Here is a 14,225-nt window from a genome sequence, read left to right on the forward strand (position 1 = left end):
AGCAAAGCGACCTTGCGCTGGGAGCGGAGAGGGTCCCGCGTCGCGTACGCGGTCGAAATCTCTTCTGTTTTGTTAACGTTTGATCGTTCGCTGATTCCCTGTCGTTACCTCGCTGCAGGGGCGCCCTAATGTATGTTGTGATTTTTTTATAATTATTATGGGTGACTGTTTTACATGTTGTTAGGCGCGGGAACGCCGGTTCACCCTCAAATTGTTAAACGCACCTTGGTGCCCTAATAAGATGTTGCGGAATTGGTTCTTCACCATTTTCCCAGCCGAGACGGCTAAATTTTTTTCACCGGGGGGGGGGGGGGGTGATGTAATAACAGCCATAGAGGGTTCACGTGGGGATTGGCTTGCCGGTTCTGCTTGTAGCCAATAAGGGTTGAGATAGGGACCATGGCCCATGCGTCATCACGACAGGTCATCAGGAGTGATTGGCCTAGCCATTCTGGGCCCCAGCTAATTGGGAGCCGGATGAGGGGCGTGGTCACGGGATTGACAGGGAACCATCGAGAATGGTCGAAGCTGTCCATGAACGATTGGCTGGGGGAACCACGTGACGAAGGTATTAAGAGCGAGTGAGAGAGAACGATCGGGAGCAGACTGAAACTGACAAGAGCAGGGTCACGCGCGGACGGGGGCTCGGGTTGCCACGTGCGCGGTGGGGACTTAGTGCGTAGTCTGTCCTCTCTCCGTTGTCTGCCAGCAACGGAGAGTGAGTGAGCAAAGTGTATTGTGGAGTGGAAATAAAAGGACTGATTCCGAAGCCGTCTCCTGAAGGATTATTACACCTACACACACACACTCACCAGTCCCTAACCGACACACACACACACACACTCACCAGTCCCTCACCTACACACACACACACTCACCAGTTCCTCACCTACACACACACACACTCACCAATTACTCACCTACACACACACACCAGTCCATCACCTACACACACACACTCACCAGTTCCTCACCTACACACACACACCAGTCCCTCACCTACACACACACACACCAGTCCATCACCTACACACACACACTCACCAGTTCCTCACCTACACACACACACACACTCACCAGTTCCTCACCTACACACACACACTCACCAGTTCCTCACCTACACACACACTCACCAGTTCCTCACCTACACACACACACACTCACCAGTCCATCACCAACACACACACACACACCAGTTCCTCACCTACACACACACACACCAGTCCATCACCTACACACACACACACACACTCACCGGTTCCTCACCTACACACACACACACCAGTTCCTCACACACACACACTCTCCAGTTCCTCACCTACACACACTCACCAGTTCCTCACCTACACACACACACACCAGTCCCTCACCTACATACACACACTCACCAGTTCCTCACCTACACACACTCACCAGTTCCTCACCTACACACACACACTCACAAGTCCATCACATACACACACACTCACCAGTTCCTCACCTACACACACACACACTCACCAGTTCCTCACCTACACACACACTCACCAGTCCCTCACCTACACACACACACCAGTCCCTCACCTACACACACACACACCAGTCCCTCACCTACATACACACACTCACCAGTTCCTCACCTACACATACTCACCAGTCCCTCACCTACACACACACACACTTACCAGATCCTCACCTACACACACACACACTCACCAGTTCCTCACCTACACACACACTCACCAGTCCCTCACCTACACACACACACACCAGTCCATCACCTACACACACACAGACACTCACCAGTCCCTAACCTACACACACAAACTCACCAGTTCCTCACCTACACACACACACACTCACCAGTTCCTCACCTACACACACACACTCACCAGTTCCTCACCTACACACACACACTCACCAGTTGCTCACCTACACACACACACTCACCAGTTCCTCACCTACACACACACACACTCACCAGTCCATCACCAACACACACACACAGACCAGTTCCTCACCTACACACACACACACCAGTCCATCACCTACACACACAGACACTCACCAGTCCCTAACCTACACACACACACTCACCAGTTCCTCACCTACACACACACACACTCACCAGTTCCTCAGCTACACACACACACTCACCAGTTCCTCACCTACACACACACACTCACCAGTTCCTCACCTACACACACACACTCACCAGTTCCTCACCTACACACACACTCACCAGTTCCTCACCTACACACACACACACTCACCAGTTCCTCACCTACACACACACTCACCAGTCCCTCACCTACACACACGCACACACTCACCAGTCCCTAACCTACACACACACACACACACACTCACCAGTCCCACACCTACACACACACACTCACCAGTTCCTCACCTACACACACACACCAGTCACTCACCTACACACACACACCAGTCCATCACCTACACACACACACTCACCAGTTCCTCACCTACACACACACACACTCACCAGTTCCTCACCTACACACACACACACCAGTTCCTCACCTACACACACACACCAGTCCATCACCTACACACACACACACTCACCAGTTCCTCACCTACACACACACACACTCACCAGTCCCTCACCAACACACACACACCAGTTCCTCACCTACACACACACACACCAGTCATTCACCTACACACACACACACACTCACCAGTTCCTCACCTACACACACACACACCAGTTCCTCACACACACACACTCACCAGTTCCTCACCTACACACACACACCAGTCCCTCACCGACATACACACAATCACCAGTCCCTCACCTACACACACTCACCAGTTTCTCACCTACACACACACACTCACAAGTCCCTCACCTACACACACACCAGTCCCTCACCTACACACACACTCACCAGTCCCTCACCTACACACACACTCACCAGTTCCTCACCTACACACACACTCACCAGTCCCTCACCTACACACAAACTCACCAGTTCCTCACCTACACACACACACACTCACCAGTTCCTCACCTACACACACACAAACACCAGTTCCTCACACACACACACTCACCAGTTCCTCACCTACACACACACACACACACCAGTCCCTCACCTACACACACACACACTCACCAGATCCTCACCTACACACACACACACACCAGTTCCTCACCTACACACACACACCAGTTCCTCACACACACACACACTCACCTGTTCTTCACCTACACACACTCACCAGTTCCTCACCTACACACACACACACAAACACCAGTTCCTCACACACACACACTCACCAGTTGCTCACCTACACACACATACTCACCAATTCCTCATCTTCTCACCAGGCTCTCACCTCCATACACACATAACCAGTCCCTCAGCTACACACTAAAACCCCCCCGTATAGCCTGTAGCGAGCACCTATGACGGCCGGCACGGCACACGAGGGGGTGGGTGGCCAGCACCACGCCCGGCCGCCTTTGTCTCCCCAGGGACAATGTTTTGACGCACCACACCAGGTACTCATTTGAGGCTGAGTCGACCTAGGGGCTGCCCAAAACCGGTTCAGATAATCGTCAACGGGTATTGGCCGCGAGCGGGAATCGAACTCGGGTCGCCGGGTTCGTAGTGCAGAGCGCTGACCACTACATCACCGCTCCCCACACACACACACAAATGACAAAAATCCCCGTATAGCCTCAGCATTATTTTGGAGCAAGTGCTGTTAGAAAATAGCAGCACCTATGAAGTCCAGAACGGAACACGAGTGGGTGGGTGGCCTAAAACCACGCCCGGCCGTCTTTGTCTTCCCAGTGGTGATGTTTACACACCGCACTAGTCACACACACAGCAGGCTCACACATACACACACCAGGATCACACACACACACCAGGATCACACACACACACACCAGGCTCTCACACACACACCAGGCTCTCACACACACACCAGGCTCTCACACACACACCAGACTCTCACACACACACCAGGCTCTCACACACACACCAGGCTCTCACACACACACACCAGGATCACACACACACCAGGTGCTCACACACACACCAGGCTCTTGTGATGCCGCCGCCGCGAAGCCGCTCTGCGGGCGCCCCATCTACGACCTCGCTACCACCAAGCGACGAGGCCGACACTGCTTCCCCCTCACCACCCCCCACATAAACACACCCTCACACATTCCCCCCCCATAGAGCTCCGAGGGGAGGTCACCTGGCCGACAGGTAATAAATAGGAGAGAGAAAGCCGGGAGACGGGCTCGCTGCGGCCACGCCCAAGCGAGAGGGAACCTCTCTGGCCGCTGGTTGTATACCCCTCCCCCACCCCACAAGCTCCGACACAGCGCCCTGCCTCTGCTTAAAACAATAGTTATCAAGGGTACAATACAACGCACACGCAACACGCACACGAAGAAGACTATTTCAAAAAGTTATCTTTGTGTTTCGAAAAGGGTTGCCATTTCAAGGTGGTGCGTTCAATATCAACTGATTGTGCAATGCCGTTGCTGCCGTCGAGTTACATGAATAAGAAGTGTTGTAGTCATTCATTTTCGTTAATTGCATAATCTTGCTCATGAATCTATTGACGTTTGCTTTCGCCTTTGCATATTAGAGTGTCATAATTTTGTTTAGAATAAAAATTGCTTAACAAAAGCGTTTGAGTTTTTCTTTCCAAGTCCATGCAAAACTCTTATTTATAAAAACTGTATCCTGCGTTGAGATATGAATTTGGAGACCTAACATAACATAAACACACTAAGATAATCAATAAATGATTAATCAAAGAATCGTTTTATCCTGATTGATACAACTCTGGATAACGAAGCTAAGCCTAATTATCATAACTGCACACATTAACATAATTGCAAGCATTCGCATAAATTAATACGATTACCTCCGTGGTTATCATAATTTATACATATAATTATATACATTAGCATAATTTATGCGAATTACGCATATTTTAAACATATTTATTGATTTTTTTAATTTTTTATCAAAATTTCTTAACCCGACATATACAACACACCCCAATGTAGACTGTGCACGCCTTCCCTTTGACACCCTTGTCGAGCGCGCGCGTGCATGTGAGAGACTCTCTGGTGAGCGCACGCAGTGCCGAGGAACGGGGAGAGCCGTTTGAGTGGAGGAGAAGACCGCCGCGGGAACCCCAGAGGACGGAGCCACCCGCCCCGAGACCAGTCACGAGGTCCGGATGGATCCCCCGGACCCCGCAGCGCTACCTCGTGGGGGCAGCCCAGGCGAGGTGCTCCAGTCAACCCGGGACGGGGACTGGCACCTCGGGGGGCTATGTGATGCCACCGCCGCGAAGCCGGTCTGCGGGCACCCCATCTACGACCTCGCCACCACCAAGCGACGGGGCCGTCACTGTTTCCCGCTCACCACCCCCCACATAAGCAATCCCTCACACATTTCACCCCCCACCCCCCCCCCCATAGAGCTCCGAGGGGAGGTCACCTGGCCGACATGTTTTTACCCAGAAGCCCTCTCATAGGGATAATCTTCACGGTTTCCTGCGGCCAGGGAATTGGGCGACCTCCCCCGATGCTAATTCGCACCGCAGCGCTGTGACTTGGGTTGAGATTACATGGTCACGGCGGGGTTACCCAGCCACCGCGGTTAAAACGCACCCCCACACACGGATCGGCAGGCAGGTAGGGGGGCGCAGCCACGAATGGCGGGAAGCCAGGGTGGGCGTCTGATTGGCAGGGCGAATGTGCTTGTGCACGGCCGCCGGCGCAGCAGCCAACGGCGGGCCCTTTGATATGGAAACCGGGATGTGGGCGGCGATGAGGACGCCAAGTGCTATGGCGCAAGACGAGCAATCTGATTGACCGATAAAGCCCTAGGATTAGCGATGGCTTTCTTTGATCTGGGTTAACACTAAAAGGGGGACGCAGAAAGGTAAAAGGTCTCTTGCTTCTCGAGTCAGCCACCGGGGCGGTCGTCTCTTCAGGGCAGCTAATCGAACGTCCGTGAGAAGAGTCGAAGTGCTGCGAGGACAGGCGCACGGGAGCGGCGAACTATGAGTAAGGGAGAGAGAGAGAGAGCCGGTATTGAGCATAATAGCCAAAGAGGCTTAAGTCACAACCGACCAGGGTACAGACCATCAGGAAATAGTGTAAGCCTACATTGCCGATTTCTACTGACTCAACAGTGGCTCACAGTCAGCCGGTAATAAATAGTTAATAACTCACCACAGTATCGTGTGGATTCTACGAGTGTGTTGAGAGTGAATTGTAGTGTGTGTGCGCTCGCTTTAACGTGTGTGGCTGGGTGCACCGCATCCCGGTGGAAGAAACGCTGCGCCCGCAGGACTCCGCGAGGGCGCGTCTCGTCCTGTGGCCCCTACCCTCCGCGCCGCGTGTGTGTGCATAGGCGTGAACGACGGGTTAACGCGCGGATCTGACCCCCTATTAGGTTATCCTTACGTTTGCACTGCGTTAACTGTTTAGCGTATGCCCACGGGGAGCGACGGTAGACTCGCAAGGGTACATGTGAGATAATTCATACGGCCTTGGTTTAGTGTGTGCCCACGGGGGGGGGGGGGGGGTGCAGAAAGCGCGTGGTGCTGTGTGTGTACGCTCGTAACGTGGGTGGTCGGTGTTTCCGCGAGTGCGCGCTCCGTTCTGTGGCTGTGGAAACTCGTGCTGCGTGGGGGCTCACAACTACCGTAAACACCTGTCCCACGGCCCTTTAAACGAGCGCTATCACCCGCTCACGGCGGCCGCGCGTGTGCGAGCAACGCCACTGCCCTCCGACCTCCGACCACCAGCTGCCGTGCTATTTTTAGAGTGTGCACGGGGTTGAGCAGTAGCGTGCGGGTAGTTATTACCAATGTTTGAGGGAAGGCACGCGGAGGGTGTTTGAATGACCAAGGTGGCCAAGGGGCCAGCCGAGAGTTATGTCTCACAGAGAGTAATCGGGGTTTCAGTAGCCCCGACAAATTGGTGTCAGAAGCGGTACGATCCCCCGCACCTCCAAGGGAAAGAGGCGCTTCACCCCACGCTAAGGTAAGACATGTATTCACCGGGCGAGGGATTCCTTCATTGAAATCGTTCGCCCGCAGAATGACGTGTGCTAAAGATATTAATGGCTGGACGGACGCGCAGGCGTTACAGCAGCTTAATATGCATTTGGATGGGCGGGCAGCCGACTTTGTGGAAGCTTTACCCGCAAGCACACTCTCACACACACACACACCAGGCTCACACACACACACCAGGCGTACACACACACACACCAGGCTCACAAACACACACACCAGGCTCACAAACACACACACACACCAGGCTCACAAACACACACACACCAGGCTCACAAACTCACACACACCAGGCTCACAAACACACACACACCAGGCTCACAAACACACACACACCAGGCTCACAAACACACACACACACCAGGCTCACAAACACACACACACCAGGCTCACAAACACACACACACCAGGCTCACAAACACACACACACCAGGCTCACAAACACACACACACCAGGCTCACACACACACACACCAGGCTCACACACACACACACACACCCCAGGCTCACACACACACCCCAGGCTCACACACACACGCCCCAGGCTCACACACACACACCCCAGGCTCACACACACACGCCAGGCTCTCACACACACACCAGTCTCTCACACACACACACACCAGGATCACACACACACACCAGGATCACACACACACACTCACACACCAGGCACTCACACACACACACACTCCAGGCTCAGACACCAGGCACTCACACACACACCAGGCACACACACACACCAGGCTCACACACACACCAGACGCACAAACACACACAGCAGGCTCACACACACACACACCAGGCTCACACACACACACACACCAGGCTCACAAACACACACACACCAGGCTCACAAACACACACACACACATACACCAGGCTCACAAACACACACACACACCAGGCTCACAAACACACACACACACCAGGCTCACAAACACACACACACCAGGCTCACAAACACACACACACCAGGCTCACAAACACACCAGGCTCACACACACACACACCAGGCTCACACACACACACACCAGGCTCACACACACACACACACCCTAGGCTCACACACACACACACCCCAGGCTCACACACACACACCCCAGGCTCAACAACACACACCAGGCCTCACACACACACCAGGCTCACACACACACACGCCAGGCACTCACACACACACACCAGGCTCTCACACACACACACACCAGGATCACACACACACACCAGGCTCACACACACACTCACACACCAGGCACTCACACACACACTCCAGGCTCACACACCAGGTACTCACTCACACACACACACACCTGGCACACACACACACCAGGCTCACACACACACACCAGGATCACACACACACACACACCAGGATCACACACGCACACACACCAGGCTCACACACACAAACACCAGGCTCACACACACACCAGGCTCACACACACACCGGGCTCACGATCCTCCGACTCCTGCTCCCCCCGACTCACCTCCCGTACCGTGGGACGTGGAGTTCCTCAGCTCCCTGGTGGATGTCGCTGGCGCTTCCACCACCACTAGCACCACCACCAGCACCATCAGCTGCAGCAGCAGTGTGCGAGTTGCAGCTCCTGCCGCTGTCACCGCGAGCTGCATCGCCCCGAACAGCAGCATCAGCAGCCCTGTGCGTGTCTGTGTCTGTGTGTGTCTGTGTGTGTGTCTGTGTCTATGTGTGCGCGTGTCTATGTGTGTGCGTGTCTACGTGTGTGCGTGTCTACGTGTGTGCGTGTTTACGTGTGTGTCTGTGTCGATGTGTGGGTCTGTGTCTATGTGTGCACGCGTCTATATGTGTCTGTGTCTATGTGTGTGTGTACGTGTGTCTGTGTGTGCGTGTCTACGTGTGTGCGTGTCTGTGTGTGAGCGTGTCTGTGTTTATGTCTGTCTGTGTCTATGTGCGTGCGTGTCTATGTGTGCGTGTCTGTGTCTATGTGTGTGTCTGTGTCTGTGTGTGTCTGTGCCTATGTGTGCGTGTGTCTATGTGTGTGCGAGTCTGTGTGTCTATGTGTGAGCGTGTCTGTGTTTATGTCTGTCTGTGTCTATGTGCGTGTCTCTATGTGTGCATGTGTCTGTGACTATGTGTGTGCGTGTGTGCGTCTCTGTGTGTGTGCGTGTCTATGTGTGCGTGTCTGTGTGTGTGTTTGCATGTCTATGTATGTGCCTGTGTGTGCTTGTCTTTGTGTGTGCGTGTCTTTGTGTTTTCGTGTCTATTTGTGTCTGTGCGTGTGCGTCTATGTGTGGCTTTGTCTTTCTGACTTTGGTGTGTATGTGTGTGCAAGTGTGCCCGTGTCTACGTGTGTGTCTGTGTGCTTATGTGTTTCTGTCTTTGTCTGTGTGTTCAAGTGTGTCCGTGTCAATGCGTACCCGCCCCTCCCGGACATCTGTAGAAAAAGAGCTTTATAGCTCATCGGATTTCTCCGGTATTCTGATGCTGCGGCGATGTGCGTCTGTGTGTGTGCACCAGTGACCGTGTCGACCTATGTACGTGCGAAGTGTGTCTCTGTAAGTGAACCCGACTATCCGCGCCTGTGTGTGTGTCCGTGTCTGTGTGTACCCGTGTGTGTGTCTAAGCGTATATGCGTGTGCGTAGTCAGTTATACGTGTACACGGGGCTCTCTCTCACTCTGTGTGTGCGTGCACGGATCGATATCTTATGCGTGTTTGTGTGTGCGCCTGGGTCTGGGCACGTACTTGGGTAGTTCTGGGGCCGCAGTTTCCGCTGCTGGAAAAAGTGCAGCTGGGTGCGATAAGCGGCCAACATGAACTCGTTGCACACTCCACGCGCATTCCATTCGCGAACCCCTACCGAGGCCGGCTGGCGACAGGACACGATGGGGTGGGTGGCCAGCAGCACCACGCCCGGCCACCTTTCGTCTGCCCCAGTGGCGATGTTTTTACGCACCGCGCCAGCTACTCATTTGAGGCAGAGTCGACCTAGGGGAGGCCCAGGACCGCTTCAGAGAATCTCGTCACCTGGTCTTGGCCCCTGAGCAGGAATCGAACTCGGTTGCACCGGTGTTCGGAGCATAGCGCACACGCAAGCATACGCTCGTAGATACACACACCTACACACGGTTACGCCCAGGTGCCATGGGTTAACTCAACAGGGATTCCTTGACAAGATGCACCACCCATGCTCCCCCACTCTGTTTTATCCACCCGGCGTTCCAACGAGCGTCGCTCCTCCGCCTCAAGCTGCCCAATAAGCCTCGCGGTGCACCTAGCCTGGCACTGCCCAGTATCGTCCATTTCTCGATCCTCCCTTGCAGTGGCCGATTTCCTCCCACACCACATCAGCCTCATCTCCTCCCCAAGCCCGTGCCGAAGCCCGTTTCGCCTCCTCTGCCGATGCACAGCAAACGCCGCCTTCGTCTCCCCAGTGGATGATGTTTACACGTGGACACCAGGTTACTCATTCAAGGCCGAGTCGACCTAGAAGCTCTGATATCACTGCCAAGTCGAGTTGCCGGTGGGGGAGGGGGGGGTCATAGCCCAATGCACGAACTTGTAACGTGCTGCACAGTGTGCGTGCGTACGCATATGCTGAACTTCTTTCGCGCCGTACGTAGCCAGCCGTGCTAATCGGAGGCGCGAGTGTTCACTCTGGAGGAGCGAAGAGGCGCGAGGAAGGAACCACAGACAGGCGGGAAAGGCGTGAAGCCGGCGCCAATCCCACCATCCGAGCCCTGCGGGTTCTTAACGCGCGGAGGTGCCTGTTGGTCGACTCATGAGTTGCTGTTGACGCGCGCGAAGACAGCGGTGCAGCGAGGGAAAAGCCGCGATTCCGCGGGAGCAACGCTTCCATGCCATACGGATGGAACAGGTGGAATACCAAGTTTGCTGTGCCGCTGGTAACAACAAATCGCACCTCGCACCCACCCCACTCGCACGCCACTTGCACGCGGTGCGTACCGTGTGTGCTTAATGTGCGTACTGCGTGCGCACAACTCTGCGTGCGTGCGTACTGTGTGTGTGCGTACTGTGTGTGTGCGTACTGTGTGCATACTGTGTGCGTACTGCGTGCGTGTGCGTGCGCGAGCTATGGACGGCGAGCGGGGAGAGGAGATGGATCCGAGTTTAATCCGAGATAAATCCACAACAACAATCCACACCCACAGCCCCCCTCCACCGGCACCCCCCCCGCCCCGTGCCATGCACCACAAAAAACGTGTAAAGAAAAATAAATGTCTCCCGTTCACCCGAGAGGCTCTCTTTAAACGACAACGGCGATCGACTTCTCACTGAAGCAGCGATACATTCTGCGGTCTCTGGAGAAATGAATGATTGGCCGAAGAGGTCCCCAGCCGGGTGCCGAACTCGTGCGCTCGAGACTACAAGCCGAGGAGCGCCACCGGTTCTGGAACGATATATACCGCCCCCCCACCGCCCACCACCCACCACCGTACCCCCCCCACCCACGCGCCGCCCGTGTCGACCGTGTTCACAAAATGCCACTTTAACCAAAAACCACACTCGACGTAAACAACCGAGCGGATGCGGAAAACGCAACGTTTAAATTAACGCAAAGTCACGGCCAAGCCGCGCACTATCGCCAAAATCTGCCCGACGGCACACAGACACACAGGGAAAATAAAGAGACGGGAGCTTCAGGGCAGGGAATTCTGGGGCGTGAAAATCAGGTGCAGGAAACTCTCGGGCAGGAAACTAAACTATGATCTATTTTTTATTTTACCAGGTAAGGCCCACTGAGCTATGTAGCTCTTTTTCAGACGACCTGGCCACAAAGAATAGCTCAATGAAGTGGCGTATCACGTGGTAATGTATAGCAGCCAAACACTCAAAACGCGTGATGTTGTTTCTAAATGCGAGGGAAAAACCGGAGGACCCGGAGAAAAATCCAAGCGACCACGGGGAGAGAGAGAGAGACACGCAGACTCCAAAATATACAGCAGGTGTCAGGGTCGAGATCGAACCCACGCCCCTCGTGCATACCAGGCGAGGTAGTTAACATCTCGCCACAGCGGCACCCCTAAAAATCAGGGGCAAGAAACCCAGACGCAGGGAATTCTAGGGCAAAACAATTAGGGGCAGGGATCAAGAGGGAGGAAAATCGGGGACAGGGAAGCCAGGGGGCAGGGCTCTCGGCGCTAGGGGATAAGCGAGGCCATGGTCCACGAACACAGCAATCCTCGAGCCAAGCGAGGGCACGGCTGCCGGGGCAGGGGGGCACAAGGCAGTGGTGGGCCCCCGTGCTCCGTGTAAACGGCGGCGCGGAGAGCCGTCAGGCGGCACGGACGCCGCAGGGGGAGCCGCCGAGCTGCTGGCACGGCCACTCGTCCGGCACGAGCACCACGGTGGCGGCGCGGTCGCCCTCGCACGGCGTCGCTGCCGCCGCCTCTTCCTGGCCGGGCAACGCCCGCCGCAGCCTCGCATCGCTCGCTGGGGTCACTGGCAGCGGCGTGCGGGGGACAAAGGGGGGACGCAGGGACAATCGGGGGCAAAGGGGGTCACAGAGGCGGAGTATTAGAATGCGACTGACAAAAACTGGGACATTTAATGCCTTGGGAAGATTTACAGATGTCCCAGGATGGCTACCAGGAAAGGAAGGCAAATCCTGGGATCCTAGGAAAACTCGATGGCAACTCTATCATAACTACCCACTCACCCAAACACCAACCCAACCACATACCCACCCACTAACCCACTCACCCAAACACTAACCCACCCACCTACCCACTAACCCACCCACCTACCCACTCACCCAAACACCAACCAACCCACTTACCCACTCACCCAAACACCAACCCAACCACCTACCCACCCACTAACCCACAAACCCAAACACTAACCCACCCACCTACCCACTAACCCAAAGACCAACAAACCCACCTACCCACTCACCGAAACACCAACCCACTACTTACCCACTAACCCACCCACCCAAACACCAACCCAACTACCTACCCACCCAAACACCAACCCAACCACCTACCCACTCACCCAAACACCAACCCACCCACCCACCTACCCACTAACCCACCCACCCAAACACCAACCCAACCACCTACCCACCCACTAACCCACTTACCCAAACACTCACCCACCCACCTACCCACTAACCCACTCACACAAAGACCAACAAACTCACCGACCCAAACACTAACCCAACCACCTACCCACTCACCCAAACACCAAACCATCCACCCACGAACCCACGAACCCACTCACCCAAACACCAACCCACCCACCTATCCACTCACCCAAACACCAACCCACCCACCTACCCACCCACTCACCCATTCACCCAAACACTAACCCACCCACACACTAACCCACCCACCCAAACTCACTGAAACACCAACCCACTAACCCGCCCACCCAAACACCAACCCAACCACCTACCCACCCAATATCCCAGGAGGACTCACCGGACTTAGGGATATCCCAGGACAGCTATCGATCACTACCTCAACAACAATAGGAAGATCCTAGGGCAAACCAGGACAGGTGGCGGGGGGGGGGGGTCCTCACCGCATGCGGCGGGCGTGACGAGCGGCACGTGCTGGTGGTTGCACCGCATGACGTAGGCGGCCGCCAGGCTGCATGCGGCGCGGGACCCCGGCTCGCGGCACGCGTCCTCCTCGCACGCCGACAGGAACGGCGCCGGGTCCACCTGGGGGGGAAGGGGGGAGGGGAGGGGAGGGGGGGGAGGGGAGGGGAGGGGAGGAGGGGAGGGGAGGGGAGGGGGGGAGGGCCCGCCAGTGTCACGGGCGGCAGTGCCAAGGAGACAGGGGCGGCACAGGGGGAGCGCGGAGGGAAGCATGGGGGAGCACGAGGGGAGCGCGGAGGGCAGCACGGGGGAGCACGAGGGGAGCACGGGAGCAGCACAGGGCAGCACGGGGCAGCACTTGATGCTCCGGGGCAGCACGGGGGTAGCACAGAGTCGCGGAAGCGCTCACCACGCGGAAGCAGCTGCCCAGGGAGGAGGTGGAGTCGAGGAAGAGCTCCTGGCATAGGCGACTCGGGCAGTGAGGCCGCTCCTCCATTGGCTCACACCGCCCTCCCACCTGCACGCGCACGCGCGGAGACACACACATGTACACACACGCACGGGGACACACACACGTACACACGCACGGGGACTTACACACACGTAC

The 14,225-nt window shown here is 55.6% G+C and overlaps 2 protein-coding genes across 4 annotated transcripts in view; both read right to left on the reverse strand.

Annotated features, from left to right (window-relative positions):
- Window positions 1–10,043, reverse strand: part of LOC144735722 (uncharacterized) — a 70,625-nt gene extending 60,582 nt beyond the window's left edge. For 2 of the 3 annotated variants that reach the window (XM_078618230.1, XM_078618238.1), the window contains exon 1: window positions 8,562–10,043. In XM_078618230.1, the coding sequence (XP_078474356.1) occupies window positions 8,562–8,724 (163 nt within the window). In that variant the 5' untranslated portion in view covers window positions 8,725–10,043. The remainder of the gene's footprint in view (window positions 1–8,561) is intronic. The other variant, XM_078618237.1, reaches the window with a different exon arrangement.
- Window positions 10,044–11,168: 1,125 nt separating this feature from the next.
- LOC144735746 (uncharacterized) lies at window positions 11,169–14,165 on the reverse strand. The gene is made up of 3 exons (XM_078618247.1): window positions 14,028–14,165; window positions 13,600–13,741; window positions 11,169–12,516 (listed from the first exon to the last, which is right to left on the reverse strand). Exons 1-3 carry the CDS (start codon window positions 14,163–14,165, stop codon window positions 12,350–12,352), a joined length of 447 nt encoding a protein of 148 aa, XP_078474373.1. The 3' UTR covers window positions 11,169–12,349.
- Between the last annotated feature and the right edge of the window lie 60 nt (window positions 14,166–14,225).

The sequence above is a fragment of the Lampetra planeri genome, chromosome 3 (genome assembly GCF_965212315.1).
Source record: "Lampetra planeri chromosome 3, kcLamPlan1.2.h2, whole genome shotgun sequence".
NCBI lineage: Eukaryota > Metazoa > Chordata > Hyperoartia > Petromyzontiformes > Petromyzontidae > Lampetra > Lampetra planeri.

Excerpts from the sequence above, each read along its gene's own strand:
- LOC144735746 (XM_078618247.1), bottom strand. The coding sequence starts at position 14,165 with ATGTGTGTGTCTCCGCGCGTGCGCGTGCAGGTGGGAGGGCGGTGTGAG. Across the intron at positions 13,742-14,027 it reads TGGGCAGCTGCTTCCGCGTG|GTGGACCCGGCGCCGTTCCT; the intron begins GTGAGCGCTTCC and ends CTTCCCCCCCAG. Across the intron at positions 12,517-13,599 it reads CGTCACGCCCGCCGCATGCG|TGACCCCAGCGAGCGATGCG; the intron begins GTGAGGACCCCC and ends CGCCGCTGCCAG.